The following is a 21,571-nucleotide window of genomic DNA, read 5'->3' as shown; positions in this document are numbered from 1 at the left end:
TTTGTTCACTTGCTCCTGATCTCCTTTGGGCTATTGAGAATTTTCCATGGCTTTTGTCATAAGTCTCAAATTCTCTGCTTCCCTCTGCCCTCGTGTGTGTGTGTGTGTGTGTGTGTGTGTGTGTGTGTGTGTGTGTGTGTGTTTCATCTGTGTTTTAAGTTATTGGCTTAGCTCTCCCACAAGCGTTGTATTTAAAAACTATCTATATCCCAAGGAGAGTTTAAAAATGTTTTTGTTTGTCTGTTTTTCTAGCTCCTGAGACGTCCCCAGGTCAAGATTTCTTAAATTGCTTATGAAACGAAAGAGTGTAGGAACAGATATAATTACATACAAAATTGTTGGCCTATGTGTACATTTCTTCTGGGGGAGAGAATCTATGGTTTTTTGGACCTGCTTGAAAGGGTGGCTGACCCCCCCCCCCCAATGATCAAGAACTCATGCCTTAGTTTACCGAATCCAAGATCTTCGGAAGGCCCTCCGCAGCTTCCCGGTTTCTGCTCTTAATTCAGCTCTAGAAGTGCTTGGCTTGACTTTGTGAAAATCAGGCAGAGTCTGTCACTGGCTGACGACGTCTGCCTCCTTATCAAGGAGCACAAGAGCAGTGACGCAGCCCCTTCAGTGCGTAGTGGAGTCCCTTACATATAAATTTTGGGTGATTACGTAGGACACTCATCTTTTCGGGACGATGCTGTTCACAGGTGGTGGTTCTGACCCAGGAGGGTTTGTTAGAAATGAGGAATCTCAGGCTCAGGGACGGTGTTAAGATATACGCAACTAATGATGCATCGAACTTTACATCGGAAACCGGGAATGTACTGTATGGTGACTAACATAATATAATAAAAAATCATTAAAAAAAAAAAAAGATCTACATTTTAACAAGGTCCTCAGGTGACCCATATCCCTAGGAAAGTCTGGGAAGCACTGGTGTAGAGCTCCCTTGGTCAGCAGGGAGCTGAGAGGGTTAGGGCTCAGGAAAGGGAAGTTGGGAGTTCTACCGTTTTTACTGGGGCAAGGACATTGTTTCCAGGATTTTTGTGAGCTAGAATGAGATGCTGTGTGTGAATGGGACCTGAGAATTGAAAGCGACCCTCAGTTTGAGGCATTCTGTTGATCTGTGCCAACATTTTAATGCTAGATGAGTGTATTGTTTTTCCTCCCCACCATTCCCCCGACACTTCTTTGCTCTAACCTTCTCCACTCTGGGGCTTTGAAAAGAGAAGGACTGTTTTCCAAAAGCCTGTTTGGCCATCAGAATGGCACTCGTTCCTTTGTAAATACAAACAGGAAACACAGACCTAATGGAGCATTTTAGTGTGAGCCCCTATTTGAACCATTCACGTCAATACCCATTTCTTTCTAATATTATTAACTGTGATTCAACAAGTGTTGCCTTGGTGTTCTCTTTTAAACCTCTGTATACGATCTCAAAGCACATTCTGAGCCATTTATTAACTCACTGTGGGTTTAATGATGTAGTGAAATAATGGTCTCATTCGGCAGCCCTCAATTCCATAATGCATGTCAGCATTATGGTAGAATATTAAAAGGAATTAAATAAAAATCAAGAGGCAGAGATGCTAATAAGATTGCCAGCAGGGGCCTTTCCTGGGATTACTAATGCCCTGGGAGCTGTGAATTTTAAATGCCCATTGTAGAAAATGGTTCATTGTATCAAAAATAAGGACAGAATCTGGCCCTTGGGATTGTCCAATGAGCCTCAAATGACCTCTGATCCTTTAAAAATAATTTGGCTTCAAAGGACCAAGAAGAAGAAAAGATGGTTTATCTCTGTAAATCTCACTTTCCCCATGCAATCACTATAAGTGCAATCAACGAAATACCCTAAAGGAAAGGATATAAAACCAAAGAAAGGATTAATTTAATCCGGGGTTTTATGTAGCTTGTTTCATAGGGGAAAAGGACCAGCCAAACCTGAGATACGCTTCTTTGGTTCTGGCTACATGACAGAGTCCCTTGGAGTACCATCTCCCAACACGTGAGCTGAGAGAGGCGGAGTCCAGGTCCTGAGAGTTACCCACGGGATATTATCTCAATGAAACAGAGTGGACCCCAGACCTTCCTTGACTGTGAAGGACAGGTGATGGCTCCATTCCTCCGGCCGATTTTTCAATATTCTCTACCAGATCTTCCTTCCAACGGAGTGGCCTCAAAGACTTCTGTTTTTTAAAACTAAGCTGTAATTCTCTTTATAGGCCTGTTTTCCCTGAATGTAAATGAGAAGAGACTATTTTAGAATACTTTGAACCATTAGCTATTTTTATATAAACTTATACCTGTTTTATTGATTCGTTAACATACATTTATTAGGTAGCTACTTTGCTTTAAGCTGAAGTTTGCGACTGGGGATATTTACAGAAAACTAAAAACACCTGGTGAAGGCCAGACACGTGGTCAATTCATCTTCATTCATTCTTTCTTTCATTCATCATTCAATAAACATTAAAAAAAAATCCAGACAATATGTTAGGTGCCAAGAATATGACAGAGTGGAATTGACAGCTTCCTACTCTCTCAGGTTTATAGTCCAGCCAGAAAGGCAGTTAATTAAGTCAGCAGTAACAGCAGAGAGTAATATGAAAACAACTGGGTGCTGTAATAGCACACAGAAGGAGATAATTTAGGGCTTTTCTAACTGTTGGTTGAGTTGAATATCAATTATCCACAAGTTATTTTTTGTGTGCGTGTGAAATTGGAAAAGGTAACTCACCTGGCAAAGTCAAAGGTCCTTGTTTGAAAGGCAGGTTGAGTCAGGGAAGTCTTGATTTTTCTTTCACCCTACTTTGCTTTCGTGTTATTTCTGGCTCATTTCGTATTTCTCAGTCTCACCCTGGAATTCCACACTGGGGGGGCACATGATGCTGGAGGACTCTGGAGCATGCAAGTGTGCTATTCTACTCCTTCCTCCTGCATGCTCTCCGTAGGGACACATGCAAGGTGTTCCTTCCATGTATTCCTAAGGAGCTGGCTTATAGTTCACCACACCTCCCTGAAGGCAGACCCAGAATTAGAAACATCAGAAATGTTTCAGAATCCTTCTTAGACTGGTCCTGAGTAAGGAAATTTAAATAATGGTAATCTTGATTATTTTACGGAATGAATGTCTGTCGATATGTCCCCGAGTATTCCCAAACACAACAGAAATCACAGTAATAAAATACCCTTTGCTTAGTGGTTTATAACTCATAAAATACTTGCATAAGCTTTAATATTTCAGGGGAGCCAGAAAACCAGCACAACCTGAGTGTGAAGGAAAATGGGAGTGGGAGGTAAGGGGAGTGAGCCTGGGGTGACCTGGAAAGTGGTGTTGAGTGTTGCATTCCTGGGCTGGTCAAAGCGGTCAGGTGGGTTTGCTGGGCTTTGTGGCATGTGTCTGGATAAGGCTATATGCAGAACCATTTCCTGGAGGAGGTGTTGAGAAGGAAGAAGGACTTACCTGCCTGCTACACATGCCCCTCTTCCTGTTTCCCATTAGTTAAAGTGTGTCCCCATAGAGATAAGCTCACCTGTTCAAGTTCCATCATCACGCCTCTTCTCCCAGCCACTCAACTAAATCCGGAAATGGTGGGAGGGGCCCGGAGCTCACCCTGGGAGGCTGCGTGACCGGGCTTTATAATAGCAGCAATGAAGGAAGTCCTCCTAAGAACACAACTGGTCAGCCCGAGGGTGTGGAAGCCTGAGGGCCCAGGCAGAGTTGGTGGCACCGGAGGCAAAGCCCACCACGGGGGGTCCAGGAGCTGACATCTCCAAGGGAATCAGGAAGCACCCAAGGTATACAATTACCAAAAAAAAAAAGTTATTCTATTTTTAATCATGAAAGCTAAGAGCACAAATAGACAATATTCAACAAAAATATTCATAACCTTCAATCCTAAAATTCCCACTTCTAGAAATTTAATGCCAGAAGTGCACAAAGATACAGGCACAAGGATGCCATCGCTTGTTAATGGTGAGAAAGGAGAAACAGCCTTCTTTCCCATCAGTAGAGGATCCGTGAGATAAACAGTCATTTGTCTGAACAGCGTGTGAATCAGACAGAAGGCACAAGATAACTGGGTTCACATGGGCTTTAGGATTTCTAGCCACTAGCTCCATCATTTACTGACTGTATTTAGGGCAAATTATTTATTTATTTTAACCTTTAGTGTAGAAATCAGAAAAATGGGGCTAATGATCGTACCTCCCTCAGCATGTTTGTGGGTAAAAAGCACTTAGGATAGCTGCTAACACAAAATACTGGCTAATCCTTACCTTCATCATCATCAGCCCAGCGGTCATCTCCCTTATATATTGTTACTCTCCGTCTACTGATGTGAAAACTGAGATGCAGAAAATCTAAGTGGCATTTCTTTTTCTTTTTAAGATTTCATTTTTTAGTAATCTCTACACCCAACGTGGGGCTCAAACTCACAACCCCGAGATCAAGAGTCACACCTTCCACCAAGTGAGCCAGCCAGGCGCCCCTTAAGTGGCATTACTTAATGCTTGACAACTTGTCAGTGGTGGGATTAGAATTTAAACCATTCTAATTAAAGTGGAAACATGAAATCCTGTGTTCCTCAGTAACAGCACGTTGCCTCATGTTAATGAAATGTTGGGGTGATACGAGGCTGGGGCAAGCAGTTATGGTGTTATGTGGCAAAATGTGCGTCCGAAAAGATCTTGGCAAAGTATCAAAAGAGGAACTTCATGATGGATAATTGGAAAGTCCAACATTTGGTTAAAACAAAAAGAAATCACTCAGGTACAAGACGGTTTATTAAAAAAAAATATTTAGAGGTTTTACATATGATTAAAATGTGAAGTACGTTGCAAATGTGAATGTGATATTGGACTATGTTAAAATTATTGTAATTGGTTAGAACGAGAAGGCTGATATTCTGCTGTCTGTGTAATTGAGAAAATGTGTTCTGCCAGCAGCAGGACTCGGCTTTTGAGAATTGTGGTAGAAATATGCAGTGGGCAGGTAAAAAGTGCCTTTTGAGCCAACCTAAGGATGATGGAGTTTATTTTCAAAGACAATAGATGTTCATCAGTGTAATAAAGGAGAGACATATTGAGATCCTGTCTGTCTTTTAACAGCTGTGTGCTGAAAGGGACTGGTGGGGACAGAAACCAGTCAGGGGGCTGCTGTAGGTCCATGGCTGGAAGGAGGGCAGAGGTTTGGGAAGCAGGTGAGAGAGACAGACACATTCAAGAGGAGATGCAACCGACCGGCACTGGTAAAGGGCTGGACGGGGTGGTGAGGGACGGAGAAGTGGGAACAACTCAGGTGACTCCCAGGTGTTGGGACTGGGTTCAAGATAGGAAACGTCAGGGAAATCATCTTATGGGCAGGTGTGAGAGAGGAAGGCTGATTATACGTATCAGGAAGTGCAACACAGGCAGGGAAACTGACTACTTCCTTGCATGTTACAGACGACATTAAACAATCAGAGTTTGGCTTAATAGATAAACTCTGTGGCCAGCTCACTGGGTGAAGTTCTTGATTCTGTGATCAGAATATTAATGCGGGAGAATGTGAAGTTACTGCATTACCCTTATGAGGGACTTTCTAACATATGCTCATTACAGCTTCAATACAACTGACCTTATCCTCCTCGCAGCCCAATTTAAATTCTCAAGCTTACTCCATCTATGCACTCCAAAATGCTTATTCTAGTTTTCCTTATTGCTACTAACTTCCTAATGCTATCTTGACTTTAGAAAGGTGCTCTGGGTCAAACCTGACTATATATATAGTCTTGGAAGTCTTGGAGATATGTATCTCCACACACACACACACACACATACACACACACACCATACATAATATATAGTATAAGTATATATTTTTTCTAACCATAATGTAGGAAAATCAAAGGAAAAAATCAGTATGACCCAGAAATATGTATACATATGTCCACCCTTGATTTTGTGGTTTTGATGTTTTTCTCTAGACTTGGACCATATGCACATCTTTTACTGAATTGTCATCAATCAGTACCTGTATTTGTGGATTATTCATTAAAAAATTTTGGGGGGGGATTATTCATTTTTTTTTAAAGATTTTATTTATTTATTTGACAGAGAGAGAGACAGCTAGCGAGAGAGGGAACACAAGCAGGGGGAGTAGGAGAGGAAGAAGCAGGCTCATAGCAGAGGAGCCTGATGTGGGGCTCGAACCCATAACGCCGGGATCACGCCCTGAGCTGAAGGCAGAAGCTTAACTGCTGTGCCACCCAGGCGCCCCTTGGGATTATTCATTTTTTAATTAACATTATGTCATAAGAGATTTCCAAATTTCTCTGAAGCCTCCATGCTTTTAACAACCGCATTTCCCCCCCAACACTGCATTTATCACACTGCAATTTGCTTAATATTGTTAGACAGGTTGCTTCTAAGCTTTTGGCTGTTTTGTGCAAACTCTAGGAAGGAGTTCTTTATGTATAACTTTTCCCCACTTACCACCGATATTTTCAACTAATAGAGTTAGAGTCCCAAAGGGGAATTGTTAGGTTAAAGTGTTTTAAAAAAGCATTATGGAACTTGTTCTTAGAAAATACCATTCACCAAATTGAGATTGGACCTGGCCTTGACCCCTTGGTTACAGTCAGTGTTGAGAAGTTGAATTTCACTTGGGCTTTTTAGTTTAACCATATACATAGCACACTTAAGCTAAATGAGTGGGCAACTCAGCATAGGAAGAAAGGATAGAAATGGAATAGCTACTTTTATTTTAAATATTTTTCTCAAATTCTGGCATCTCTTGATTTTGGTAGGTTCCTTCTTCTTTTCTCCCAGATCAGCTAATGGGAAGCCCTAGTGCCAGTGTTTCTTGTAAGTTTTTTTATGTGATATGTTGCCAAAGAAAGGAATTCATGTGTTTGTTTGTCAATTTATCTTTTAGCTTTTGTGAAATAATATCCTAAAAGAAACAATTGAAACAACCGTCAGGTTAACTTGAAAATTGGATTGCCATTTCATCATTCATTTAGAATGTCCTTTACCACCAACAGTCATTGCCAGTTACCATAACAAACCAATTTTTGGGTCCTAGCTTTCCTTAAGGCACTCCTCAGTCACCCTTGAATGGGTTGAGTATAGCTGTTCACAGTCAACCCCATAAGATAACCTAACTAAAACCTTTATCTCCCCCAAATCTCCCTGATAGAGATACTTCCTCAGTGGATCAACATTGGCACAAAGAGAAGACCTTTGTAATTTTAATTGTTAAACATTAAAGAGATTACCATGGAAGGTTTCCTTCTAGGAAATGGAACACAGAAGACTTCTCTTCTTTAAGGATTCAGAATACAAGTTTACTTTGGATTACCAGGTTCATATGCAATGATTATGGATATATGTTGGCATGAGACATAAAGGATTACTGATGCAAGGGTGATTTCTGTAGCTCAGACTTTCTCCAACTTGGTACTGCTATCATTTGGGGCTGAGCAGTTCTTGGTTGTGGTGACTGTCCTGTGCATTGTAGAATGTTCAGTGGCATCCCTGGCCTTGTCCCATCAAATACCAGTAACACCCCCCTAGACATGATAACCAAAATGTATCCAGACATTGTACGTTGTCCCCTTGTGGGTTAGAATCAGCATTATTGAGAACCATGATTTACTACATGTTTCATTTCCCAAGTCCCCTCTTTGAGTCTTGGTCTCCCCATCTGAAAAATCAGGAGATTGAATTGGTTGATATCCATGTTACTCTCCAATTAGAAAGGTATTGGAACATGCTTGAGCCAGAGAAGTGGACTTCATGTCTATATGATCTTCCAAACCCTAGACTTTTGTGATTCCTCGAGTTAAACAATCACAGCAATGTTTTGAAAATATTTTCAAAGAAACACCTGTGTTATCATTGGGGAATACAAACAAAATGGGCTACTGTTTTCCCTAAGGGAGAAAAAAAATTTTATAGACCGGGACTAGAAATTTTATTTGTGCTAATGCCCTAAAGTTTTAAGATTGGAAGCAAGCTGGACTGTAATGGAGTCAGAAGATAGAAAAGTGACCAAAACTAAGAATGAAATAGGAGCAAAGGAAAAGCCAATAGACTTCAAGTCTAAAAATATACACCTCACTTTTTTTTTTTTTTTTAAGTATAACATCAACAAATGGATAGAGAAAAAAGCTCAAGACGTCTAAGAACTGATTTCCTAACAGCACATGTTTGCACTGGGAGTCTTGTTCTTTCATCATTTGGCTACTTAAGTTTCCAAAGACTGGAGACTAGGTGTGATATCCATCAGTTGGGTTCAGGGTAGATGGGGAGGAGTGATTGATGAATTCAAGACCCTGGTGAGAATTAGAAGCTCTTAAGTTCTACCATAGCTGTGAGGGTGGATGGGACTGTGCAGAAAGGTGACCAAGACTAGCAAGCCGTACTCCACATTCCATGGCCATCGCCCTGCATAGGGCTTTTGTAATGCTTAGTGTCTATTTGGACACACAGACTTGTCAGCACACCCCGGGCACTGAATAAAACCACTGGATTTGGGTCCAACTTCATAGGCAAGAACATTTGCATCTGAGAGATAGCTCCTGACAAAATTGAATCAGAAAGAAGAGGAAAGGATATTAATCTCTGTCTTTTGCACTCTCTCTCTCTCCCCTAACCCTGAATCTAAGTTATCTGGGCAGGGCAACTTCTAAGAGTCGTACAGTAAGCATTTGTGACTATGAATGACAAGTAATGTTGTTTAAGTGCTTGACCTCATAATAACTCATCATACTTGTTACCATACATCTTACCTTTGCATGTGTTAGATGAACTGCCAATATAAACCCATAAGGTAGTTGCTACCTCCTAGGATAAGGGAATTAGGGCAGAGAGTAGTTAGGTAACATGTCCAAAGTCACACGGAGAGTAAGTCGAAAGAGCTGGGATCCGAACCCAACCAGACTCACTCCTGGAGTCTTTGCCCTTGACTGCTCTCTCGTGCCACTTGACTGAGCATGCTCCGGCATGGTCTTGCATCATCTTAACCACCACCTTACGAGTAGGTATTATTTTCATCTTTTTCCCACAGATTAGGAAACCTAAGTGCACAGAGGTTGAATTACTTGTCAAGGTCACATAGGAACAAAGTAAGGAATCGGGGATTCAAACTGGTTTAGACAGCCCTCAGCCTTTGCTCTGACGACCCCTGGAAGAGCTACAGGGCTTGTATGAAGCAACTTCGTAGTGTGGCAGATGTTGCTGGAGTCTCACAGAGTATATGGGGTAGCATACTCTCCTTTTCCAGAAAAGAAAGATGTGACATTTGGTTGCTTAGAAGGGAATAACCAAAAAGGCTTCATGGAGGAGGTAGTATTGGCTAGGGTTTGGGGAAATGGGCTTAATTTTATGGGCAGAGATTGCAGGGAGAACATTCTAGGAGGAAAAACCAGCATATGCAAAGGTACAGAGATTGAGTGGTGTAGGGTGTCCTTCTGGAAATGTCATCCAGCAGGTCATGGGGAGGTTTAGGGCAATGAGAGGGGCGCACCCTTTCCTGAAACAGACATGCTATGCCTTTCCTGAAGATATTCTTGAAAGGGCAGTAATTCAGGGAAACTTAGAACCCAGGGGAAAAAAAGTTCAGGGTACAGAGAGAGAAGGGCACACTGACAAAAGCCAGTACTGTTGGATGGCCTCAGAAAGTGACCAGTCATAGTGAAGATGCTACCATGGGGACCTGTGTCGTTATCACCCAGCAGTGCCTAGGCTGGGTTACCTTCCAAAGCGGGGAGCTATGGGATAAAAATCCTGAAATGAGAGTCCCAGCCCAGTAGGAAGCTTCTAACTCTTCCACAGACCCTGAGGACTTACTAGAAAGTCAGAGTTTTTTTTTTTAGTCACCATTCTTTTTCTGAAACAAATAACTGGTATGTACGTGCATCTCTATGGAAAGTGTTACTAATCACTAATATATATGTTCTGGGGGCTATTGTCAGTGATTCTAAACATTAACTCCTATAAAGGCATCAATAATGTTTATGTAGAATTGCCACAATTAGGGATAAGAGTAAAGTTTCTGAAGAGAATTTTTAGAAGTCCACATTAATAGAATATCGTGATATCTGAAATCAAGAGTGAGCCTGGGGTGACTACTTACCTGATGGGAAATATAATCCGTCCCTTCAGTGAAGGTGAGTGAAGAATCGAAGCTTTAGGGGCCTAGGTCTCTGACATAGTTGGTCTTATCCAGTCAAAACTGTCTGAAGAAAATTCAGCTAATAGGATTCCTGCCAGTGCAAACAAAGGGACATGCCCCAGGACAAGAAAATTGACCACAGTAGCTAGAGAGGACAAGCCTGCCTTTTGTTCCCTGCTTGAGGGAAGTTAATTCAGGGAGGGTTGGGATCTGTTGTTTTTGTCTTTGCGACATGTTTTAATAAGTCTGAAGCATGCATACACATAGATCTCATTTCCCTGGGGTCAGGCACCATGGCAACCACCATGGTAACCATCCGCCACTGCAGATCAATTATGTTTCTCATTTCTAGCACTTCCATAAAATCCGGGCTCCTGTCTCTGCTGCTTTTGCTCAGTATGATGCTTTTGAAATTCTTCATCTGGTGCAACATTGCTTTTTTTCAATGATAAACCAACCCTGCATTCCTAGGATAAACCCATATTTGTTCACGATTAATTTTCATTTTATGTGCTTTTAGAGTCCTTTTGAAAATATTTTGTTGCAGATTTTTTCATGTATGCTTTTGAGGTATATTTGGTTTTTTTTTTATGATTTTATTTATTTATTTGACAGAGATAGAGACAGCCAGCGAGAGAGGGAACACAAGCAGGGGGAGTGGGAGAGAGGAAGAAGCAGGCTCCTAGCAGAGGAGCCTGATGTGGGGCTCGATCCCATAACGCCGGGATCACGCCCTGAGCCGAAGGCAGACGCTTAACCGCTGTGCCACCCAGGCGCCCCTGAGGTATATTTGTTTTTAATCTTATTTTTGTATTGTTTTTAAGTTTTGTACACAGTATAATGGTAGTCTCATGAAATGTGATAGAAAATATTTTTTCCTCCTAGTTCATAAAATAGGTTGGAGAATATTAGTATTATTAATTCTTCAAATATTTGATAGAATTCACCACTGAAATCATCTAAACCTGGATTTTCTTTGTGGAAATTGCTTTTTTTTTTAAATAATGAGCTTAGGCTTTGGTCACTTTCTAGTACCTTCAAAAATATATATATGTATGTATATACATATATATATATTTAAAAAAAAATTCTTGGTGCACTCCTGCCTTAGGGGTTTGCATTAGCTCTCCTTCTTTTTGCAGAGATCTACATAGTGGGTGATTAACACCTTCAAGTCCTCACTCAACTCTTTCCTCCCATGGCAGCCTTGCTTGACCACCCTGTTGAAATCTGTAAATGCCTAGCTCCTTACCCTCAGGGTTCCCAGTTCCATTTGCTCAGCTTTTCCTTTTTCCCCCATTACTCATCACTTTCTGATATTATACAATTTACTTATTTGTTACATGTATTATTTATTATTGGTCCTCCTGTTAAAATTTAATCTTCTCAAAAGCAAAAATCTTTGTTTGCTTCACTAATACATTATATCGTGCACCTAACGGACACATAGCTGACATTCTACTAATTCACATTGAGTGAGTGGTGTAGACAGGTAGTTCCCATTTTCTAAAATAAGATCTATCTACCACATGTTTATCTCTCCATCCATTCAACCATGCATCCATCCATCCACTGTATATCTATACTTATTGCTCTATCTAAACCTATGTCTATACATCTACTATTTGCTATTTGATTTTGAACATTTACTTTTTGTCAGGCACAATGTTAAACCTGGTGAAAAAGTAAGGAAATGTCAGTGATATGCTAAAGCTACTCATATCGGCTTGTTAGAACTGATTGTTAAATCTTCGGGAATTTTCCAAGCTAAATGTTAAACCAATGATTGCTTGACATTGGTCACGGTAAGAGCATTTGCATCCTAGAAGTTGGGAAATTCTACAAATCAGTTTTTTTCATCACATCCCAACCACAAAGCCAGTTTACCATTGTCACTGGAAACATAAGACCTGTCTCTTGCCATCGAGCCATTAAACTCCTAAGCATATAGATACCATATAATAGAACTCAACATGATACTTAAAATGGATTCTTGCAGTATTGTGTTTTGTGGACATAAATGCAGAATCACTAGGTTAATTATTCAGAGCTTACTATCACAAGGGAATAAGCCACCATCACCTATGTTTGGCATAGACTCGAGAGCAGTGAGGTAGTTAGAAAGCCTCACGGTGAGAAAAGGGGAAGACTGCAGATGGAGGTTTGTTGGCACGGGGAAAATGGATAAACAGTAGTAGGGAAACTTATATGATTGGTTTGGGGAGAATATTCGTCTTTCCTAGTTAGATGAGAGAGGGGGGCAACAGCGAGACATTGGCCGTTGTTGACCCGGTTTTGACCATTTTGGGTGATTGCTGCAGAAGTTACGGTTTCACTTTCTGGGCTGCTTATATGGATCAGAGTTCTATTGTCGTAAATGGTCTCGCCATCGTCTGTATATTCAGTCTCTTGGGCCTCTGTTTTGGTCATTCTTTTGCTTGTGAGAGATTGACTAATTCAGAGAAGGCTCAAATTTGTATCTCCACTTCTCAGAGATTGTCACCATCATCAGCTGTTTCTGTGCGATCTTCTTGACCTTTTCGTATTGTGTCGTCATGGCCATGAGCTGTTGAGTGAGCATCTGTGCAGAAGCGTTTAAAAAACTCTGGACGGAATGCAGTGGATGAACGTTATTACCACCCTGATAAAAAAAAGCAATAAATAGTTCCTCTAAGATGCTTTGGACCCAAGAGCCCCCACTGCCAAGAGTCCAAGTCTCAGAAGCTATGGGGATCAATGCTATAAATCTAAGTAGACTTTAACTTGATCTGAGGTGTAGCCTGTTTCACCTTGCCTGTTTGACCCAAGTGCAAAAAAGGCATTAGCAAGGATACAGATGTCACTGTGACGAGCCCACAAGAAATGTAGAACAGTGTGATAGTACATTACTATTCGTGTCAGCAAGTAAGGCTGATCTACGTTCCATCTAGGGCAGGGGTAGTGCCCTGAATGACTTCTGCCAGAGTTAATGGTAAGTTTTTTACAGTTTGTTTTTATGTGTATGCCTCCCACTGTTTGGAATACTGCCCTGACTGTTCTCATAACCAGTGGGTCCCTTTAAAATATGGAAGCATCTATACTAAGATATTGTATTGAGGTGACTTAAAGACATGTTAATGGCATTTAAATATAAAAATTCAGCTTAGATTTTGTTGTTCTTTAGGCAATAAAACTATGGCCCACTGTTGAACGTCAATAGAAAGATGAATTTGGTATTAAGAAGAGCTGTGCCAGTAAAGCAGACTACCTTGAGAACGTGCTGGGCAGCTTGCTATTAAATGCCTTCAAGCAGTGGTTAGCCATTGCGGGAATGTCTTTGGGATAGTGTATAGCATTCTGGCTTTGGATGGGGAGTTGAAATAGATTAACTTTAATGTCTCTTTCAGTGTTAAGAGTCTATGACTCAGAATCTGATTCTTGAGAGATGCTGATTAGTGATTGACTGCTATAAGAAAAAGGGAAATGACTTATTTTAGGGTAATCATATAGAGGAAATAGAGGGAGGTTTCACGGTGGACTGACTTTTGCTTAGTTTCCGAGCCAGAGTTAGAAAGGGAGATTTACTAGCCTTATGTTGTTTCATCTGCCATACAGAGCGTTCTATAGTCATATGTTCTTCCCCTAATAATTTGGTGTATTTTCTCTTTAGAGACTATGCGAATCATGTAACTGAAAATGTTTCTATTTTTATTTTAGCTGGCTTGAAACCCAGGGGCAAATTTTCAGTTAAACATTTTTTTTAAAGATTTTATTTATTTATTTGACAGAGATAGAGACAGCCAGCGAGAGAGGGAACACAAGCAAGGGGAGTGGGAGAGGAAGAAGCAGGCTCATGGTGGAGGATCCTGATGTGGGGCTTGATCCCATAACGCCGGGATCGCGCCCTGAGCCGAAGGCAGATGCGTAACCACTGTACCACCCACACGCCCCTCAGTTAAACATTTTAACTGTGTGGTTCAGATTGCCTATGTCTATGCTTTTTCTTTTTGGCCTCAATCTCCTATTCTAAATGACATTGTCTTGGCCCTTTATTTTTATGTTTGGAATTTAGTTATATTATGCATTCTTCAAAATACCTCAAATCCTTTGTGAAATGAGATGGAAAATAGATCAATGGATGAATAAGTGGATATATGCATAATGACAGCAAATTGGTGTTCCTTTAGGTAAGTGTCAGTAAGTAGTGATGTCATCATATTCCATGATGATCTGGTCAGCTATCAATCTCTATCATTGTCAGCAAATTCCTCCGTTACCCAATATCCAAGTATTTTTTCCCCAGATAGTTTCCCATTGTGATAACCATCAGCCTGCATTCAATCCTGATTCTGAATAATGGTGATAAACAGTGGACTCTAAATGGTTAATAGCAACTTGGTTGACAGTGTCCTAGGCTTTGCTTTGCATATCATTATTAGGGTTCAGTAGATGCCAGACATATGCAAAAAGGTGCTTCTCACAATATAGGACCCAGGTTGAAAGTAAAACTTATGAAAATACCTGCTGAATTATATATATGAGCTATGTTTACAATGACTCGTCCCTAAATTGTGGTATACTTGAGCTATCATATTTGTTAGATTTAACATTAAATTACTTACAGTACTAAAAATGATTGCTTCTCCAATGATTACTGATCTGAGAATGTCTAGACTGCTGTGTTCAGTTCTGGGCCCCATCTTTGGGGAAGGACACTATAAAACATTTTGAAATGGATTCAGAGGCAGTTAACGAATTGGTAGGGAGTTTTGAAAGCTTGTCCCGTCTCTTGCTGGAACCCTGAATGCTCAACCTGGGAAAGCAAATATTCTGAGTTGATATGTTTACTTCTTTCAAACATCAGACTCGATTTTGTCCACTGTCCACTAAGCTTTGTACATGAATGAAGTCTTCCAGAAATGCAAATACACCTCGACATGTGGCATATGTTCATGGTACCAAAATGGACTTCGTGAAATGCCCCGAAGATTCTAATAGGTCTTGTGAATGACCTCTGATGTGGTTTTCAGCTTACTGCCATGTGACAGCCTATCTGTCAGGACCCTTCTGTACACATCTCCTAGACTGTGTTCTGGGGACAGTCCTCTCCTGGAAGTACTGGGGTGGATTCCATCTGTCACTCAGTCTGCTTTTTGTTTTCCTGTTGAAGGCATTTAGATGGATAGATTGGGAGGGATGCTTTGCCACCTGGGAGCTAGTTCCTAGGACAGGAAGCTGAATTGGAAAGAGTCTGGGTAAGGAGCACTGCTTCTCCTATTCTTGCTTTCACCCCCAAAGTGACTCTGGAATCTACTTTTATTGCTAACCAGTATTAAAATGAGAGAGTGTGAACGGGAGACAAAATCAAGCTGCCTGCTCTTTCAGTGGCAGAATCCCAAGGAATTTCACATCTTAAACATTCTGGACACCCCTTTAGTAGACCAGGAAAAACTGATGCTTATTTAATCAGGACAAAGGAGGAAGTCTTGAGCAGTATTTCCTGGGCTCTGACCCTCTCCAAGGGTTCAGAGACTGCTGGACTTCATTTGTAATTACTGTAGGCTTCTCCTTTTGTGAAACTCTACTGGATGTGAAAATATTTTAATTGGTGGTAACTGAAACCATTTCTTCCCATCTGCTTATTTGCATTAACCTTCAGGCAGACCCCATGGAGCAAACAGCTGGAAGGAAGGCCCATTGTCAAAGGAGATGGTGGGGGTCTACTCGCTGACCGACATTTGGTTAAAGGAGGAAGTTATATAGATTTGATTAAAAATGAACAGATTCTTCTAGAGACAGCCAACACTCAGCGGAGGGCTATCAAATCTTTAAACCAAGTATTGTGAAAATAGCTGGGCAATACAGTGATTTGTTTTTAGTATATTTACCTTCCTAATTATGCATTGCTTATGCTAATAATATAAGCACTTTTTATTTCTTGAAATTTGCATTTCTTGAATTAGAATTGATGGCTTCAAAATAGGAAGTACATTGAACAAAAATTTGGCCATGAAGTTAGGCATCGATCATGCTCTAGTTGGGCACAGGTGGGTTAATTAATTCAGTGAATTAATAAAGTAATGATCATATTAATGATTTTTTAAAAATATGTCTAAGGTGCTTTCTGTCTTTGGAAGGATAGACAACTTTCTGTCCAGCTAATTAGGAAGAAAGCAGGAATGGTTTGCTATGGGAACAAAAGGAAAGAAGGGGAGGCATTCTAATTTAAGCAGAATCACCAGTAAAAACGTATTTCCATTTAATAGTTCTAATTTCCCAATATCTTCTACATGCAACATATCATTTTATTTTGAGGTGATTTAGGCAAATTATCATTATTATTCCATTCAATAGATAAGGAAATGAAGACAGGCAGGGTCAATAATGTGCTTAGACTCACACAGCTGGTTAATAAATGGATTGAGCCACATCGTCTTTCAACTAGCTCACCTTGCCACTCAAGATTCACGAATGATCTCCACCCACTTTAAGCCAGCAACAGCTGGCTGTATCTTGATTCTTTCTTCCCTTCCCTCCTTCCAGCCCTCCTCCTTTCTTTTCTTTTATTTCTTCCCTTTCCTCTGTCTCTCCCTTCCTTGCTTTCTGTTTTCCTTTTTGTTGAAATACCATGACATTAGTAGACATTAGTCACCTCCTTGTCTGAGGACTCCTCGGGACTCATAAATCCTCTTCACCACTCCTTTCTCATTCTGTATGGCAGCATGGCAACTTTGAGTGGACTTTATATTCTAAATATAACTATTTGGCATTGAATACTGAATTCTCAAGCACACACTAACTGCAAACCCTGAGCTTTACATTTTTAATTCATCATATGAGGTCTAGTGGGAGCAGGGTTGGTTTAAAAACAACTCCTTACAGAATTCCTCTGAGGATAAAACTTCATGATTATGTGAAGTGCTTGGCACAAGTCCTAGCACATTTGGAGATGTGAGGACTCAATACATGGTAGCCGTTGCTACTGAATTGTTGTTATGCACACCTAGCAACAATGACATTGAAATTTTAACAAAGAAATATCCATCCTCATTTCAAAGAATGGGAATAGAGTCACAGAATGTACAACACTGATTTTAGATCAAGCCCAGGTATTGTATCAGTTGGTTTAGGGCCACTTCTGGCCAAATCCCAGTCGATGTAAACATCTCCCCTACATATGAAAACATTTGTAATGGGTTGAAAAATGCACAGCTAGAGGGGAACGCATGAGTGATCTAGTTACCAATATGTTTGTGGAATCATAATCGGTATTTACTGGAATGAGTAGCCACTGTTTTATCAACAAGATGGGAAATTATTTAAAGATCAGGACTTGACTAGAGAAGTGTCTCCAGAATTTGAAAGTGAGAATGCTAAAGTTAAATGTGTTAGTAGGAAAAAGAAATAAGGTCCTGGAGGGGAGGGAGACTTCAGTCATGGTTTTGTTCTCTTGGAGTCAGTTTCAAAACTTTCCTTCTAAGTGGAATTCTAGGGTCTCTGCTCCTCCAGCAGTGGACCGGGGAGCCCCTATTCGCAGCCGTGACACATCTTAAATCAGGCTTCCTACTCTGGCTGTTAACACATTTTTGGGTGTGGACCGTCCTTGGAATTGGAGATGAAGCCCCATGCCAGATGGTTCAATTATAGTTCAGTAAAAAGCAAAGTCAGGATGAAAGCAGGACAGGTCAACATCCATTTGGAAGGTGGGGCAATTTCTAGCATCACTCAAGCCAGAGAAGCTGGTTTCGGCTTATTTTCAGAACTGGAAGATCTTGACTCCTCAACAGTCAACCATTCCTGCCACACGTTTCTTCACATTGCTCTGTAGACTTCCAGATACAGGTGTCTTAAGTCACAGCGTAAACCCTCCCTTCTTTTTCTTTTTTTTCTTTTCTTTCTTTCTTTCTTTCTTTTTTTTTTTTTAGATTATTTATTTGAGAGAGAGAGAGCCAGGACGCGGGGGTGGTGGAGGGCAAAGGGAGAGAATCTCCAGCAGACTCCCCACCAAGCAGGAAGCCTGACAGGGGGCTCAATTTCATGAACCTGAGATCAAGACATGAGCTGAAACCATGAGTCAGATGCTCAAGGAACTGAGCCACCCAGGAGTTCTAAGCCCTCCCTTCTAAAAGATGCAATACCTGATGTTTGTTTTAGCATCCCACTATTTATATGTTAATTATCTTCTTTAAAAAAATAGTTGGAAGCTGATTTAGGAATAGGACCTAAAATCCATTTCAGATTCCTCCTCAATGACATTCTCATTTCCCCCACTGCCTCCAGAAGCTGGGCGCTTGGCTGAAGGCTTAGTGTAATCTTGAAATGATGCATCCTTCTCTCTTAGCCCCAACTTTCTCATACCCATCCATTTTGCTTCCAGGATGGGCATTCTGCCTAAGCATGGGATCAAGCTGGCGTATTATCGGCCAGAAAAGGAATCATTTTCAGAGGGAAGCATTGAATCAGCTCTCTCAAAAGAGGAGCCTGACCCCTTCCCTCTCTTCCCACCCCCTCCATCTGGAAGAAAAGAGAAACAGAGAGATTTAGGAGTTGCCAAAGTTTAATTATTTCTCCTAAAAGTGCCAAAAAAATGTGAAAGCTTATCCTTCAGTGGAAGGAACCCAGAGGGCCCTATGGACATTTGTAGCAGTCTGTTTGCCATTTGTTTTTTCTCTTTTCTTCTTTAGACCCTGAGTAGCAAATTTCCACTTTTCCTTTCCAAGAAGAATGAGGACAGATTGTCCCTTAGAGACTTCAAAAGGGTGTTTCAGATTCTGCCATCAGAGACTGAACTGTGGAGCCATCCTCAAATACTTCTGCATTAAGAGTCATATAGCCTAGGGCACCTGGGTGGCTCAGTCTGTGAAGCATCTGCCTTAGGCTCAGGTCATGATCTCAGGGTCCTGGGATCGAGTCCCACATCAAGCTCTCAGCTCAGTGGGGAGTCAGCTTCTCCCTTTCCCCTGCTCCTCTCCGCTTTTCCTGTTTGCTGTCTGTTTCTGTCTCTCTCTCTCTCAAATGAATAAATAAAAAATCTTAAAAAAAAAAAAAGAGTCATACAACCTGACTCTTTGGGAGAGTGTTTAATTAACACCTTTAGCACATCATGTCAGTCATCTACCATATACATTGTATGAAAATTACATCCATCTCTAACTAACCCATTAGGGTCCACCTCAGCAGATATTAAAGTAGCTGGTTTTTAATTTTTGTGCAGGAAGGGGGTAACAAAAGCTTAACAAACAAGCAAATAAACAACATATTTAAAAAATGGTAATATGAAAGTGTAGGCAATTAGATGGCAATTAGCATTATCATTAAACAACAGTTATCAAGTATTTACCATATGTCAAGTCCACAGATTTTATTTCGCTTATAATTATTTCTCACAACGACCCTCTGAAAAAAGATAATATTCTCATTTAATGGATTCAAAGACAGCCAAGTTTTCAGTGAAGTTGAGAGACTTGCCCAGTGTTACCCAGCCAGTAAAGAGCAGCATCCAAATTTCAATAAGCGTTTTCTGATTCCAAGGCCGGGTAATACCTTTTATGTTTCCACTAATTCAATGACACAGAGCTTGTGGATTTCTTGTACTTTATTTGTATGCTTTTTCTCTCCCTGTGGCTTATTTCCTGTGTGTTTAACCTTTGGCAATTCCTGTGCACTTGAGTTGTGACATTATTACCCCAAAGGGAGAAGCAGCAAAATTATCTCTGTTACTTGTTAGTTAGTTGGGAGGGTAAGTGATTGAATCTATTAATTAAAATTATGTATAAACAATCAGTGAATTGCAATGATCAGTGTTTTCCACCTTTCATATCAAGCAGTCAAAACTGATAACATATAGATAATACGTTTATTTCAAAGAACAAAATTGGATCTTGAAGATGATAATCAGCATTACCTGAAAGAAATAAAGCTAATGGTCTTTCAGCTTTTACCAGCAGGCTTCTATTACAAAGTAAAGGAAAGTCCTTTTTATTACAAATGAAACATTGTAGGATTTCTATCTTGTTGGTAACGTTTTAAAGAGCTTAGAAGAATCTCACTCACATCTTTCTTTAAGTTTTCTGTGACATCAGCAAGGTTTGCTTTTTGATTTCTTATGTCTCTTCCTATACATCTCGTTCTTTGCACAGATCTGTGCAGAAGTTAAAAATCATCCTTTGATTCAATGTGTGCACTAAGCATTAGCTTCTTCACTAGGGGAAATGTTTATGGAGGTTGATGGTGCAACTGGGGACTGAAAGCTAGTGGGCTTTCTATTTTAAATCCTTTTTTCTTTTCAAAACTTTGATGTACCCGGTCTCTTCTCAACATCACATGGAATATAGAAATTGCCCTTTGATTTTAATAGTCCAGGGTTAGTCTCTAGTTGAAATCAGGTTTTAATTTGTAGAATGTGTCAAAAAGTGGACATTGTAGTGAGCTGGGCTCAGAAATTGTGTGTGTGTGTGCGCGCGTGCGTGCGTGTGTGTGTGTGTTGGCTGGGATTGGGGAGATAACATAATTGGGAAGAGAATAGAGGAAAGAAGTCTGGGTAACAGAAGTTTTCTAACTACTGAACCAGTCACTTTGTGTTTCAAAGACTGAAGGTATAAGGTTTGATTTCCTTGGTTCTGCTTAAGCTCAAAGACACACTGGGAGGACTGGCAGCAGCCCTTCTAGTAACTCCTCAGAAACAGAGCTGCATAATAAATTTGTCAATGGGACTCAGTGATGCTCTAGTTTCTGTGAATTACTTCGGGTAAAATATTCAGTAAAGACAGAGGTGGCCAACATACTCTTCATCTAATTAAGATTTGGGGAAGGTGTATGAAGAGGCTGGTTTTAGTGTCTGACATGTATTAGAGCCTACTGATTGCTGAACGACTCCCTTTTAAGTAACATTTCCCTGGTTTTGTCCTTGAATCTTGTTGAGAATAAAATGGTGTTTCTAGACGATACTCATAAGCAGCCCTTGATTCCTTTCTAATCTCTGCGGAATTAGCATGCTTTGTATTTTTTTAAATTAATACTTTTTTTATATTTACAAAAAAGTTGGGCAGAAAACAGGGTTCCCATACACCCTCTCCTTTTCCCTCTAGTGATTATTAACTAATTATTATTGCTAGTAACTATTGTTAATATTAACAGCATTATTAACTGAAGTCCATAGTTTATGCTAGAGTTCATTCTTTTTTAAAAATATTTATTCATTTATTTATTTGAGAGCGAGAGATGGGGAGAGAATCTCAAGTAGACTCCCTGCTGAGCATGGAGCCAATGCAAGTCAATCCCACCACCCGTGAGATCACTACCCAAGCTGGAACCAAGAGTGGGTCATGCAATGGACTGAGCCACCCAGGCTCCCCTAGAGTTCATTCTTTATGTGGTACATTCTACAAGTTTGGACCCATTGCTACAATGTAATGCAACATTACAGTATCATATACAATA

General features: G+C 40.5%; 1 protein-coding gene across 1 annotated transcript in view; it reads left to right on the top strand.

Moving 5' to 3' along the window:
* Window positions 1-21,571, top strand: part of AGBL1 (ATP/GTP binding protein like 1) — a 637,395-nt gene that overhangs the window by 348,950 nt on the left and 266,874 nt on the right. Inside the window, exon 21 of the mRNA XM_011229612.3 lies at window positions 4,766-4,800. Within this exon, the coding sequence (XP_011227914.2) occupies window positions 4,766-4,800 (35 nt within the window). The remainder of the gene's footprint in view (window positions 1-4,765; window positions 4,801-21,571) is intronic.

Source organism: Ailuropoda melanoleuca, chromosome 9 (assembly GCF_002007445.2).
Source record: "Ailuropoda melanoleuca isolate Jingjing chromosome 9, ASM200744v2, whole genome shotgun sequence".
NCBI classification, from domain to species: Eukaryota; Metazoa; Chordata; class Mammalia; order Carnivora; family Ursidae; genus Ailuropoda; species Ailuropoda melanoleuca.
This window is presented reverse-complemented; position numbering and strand designations above follow the sequence as displayed.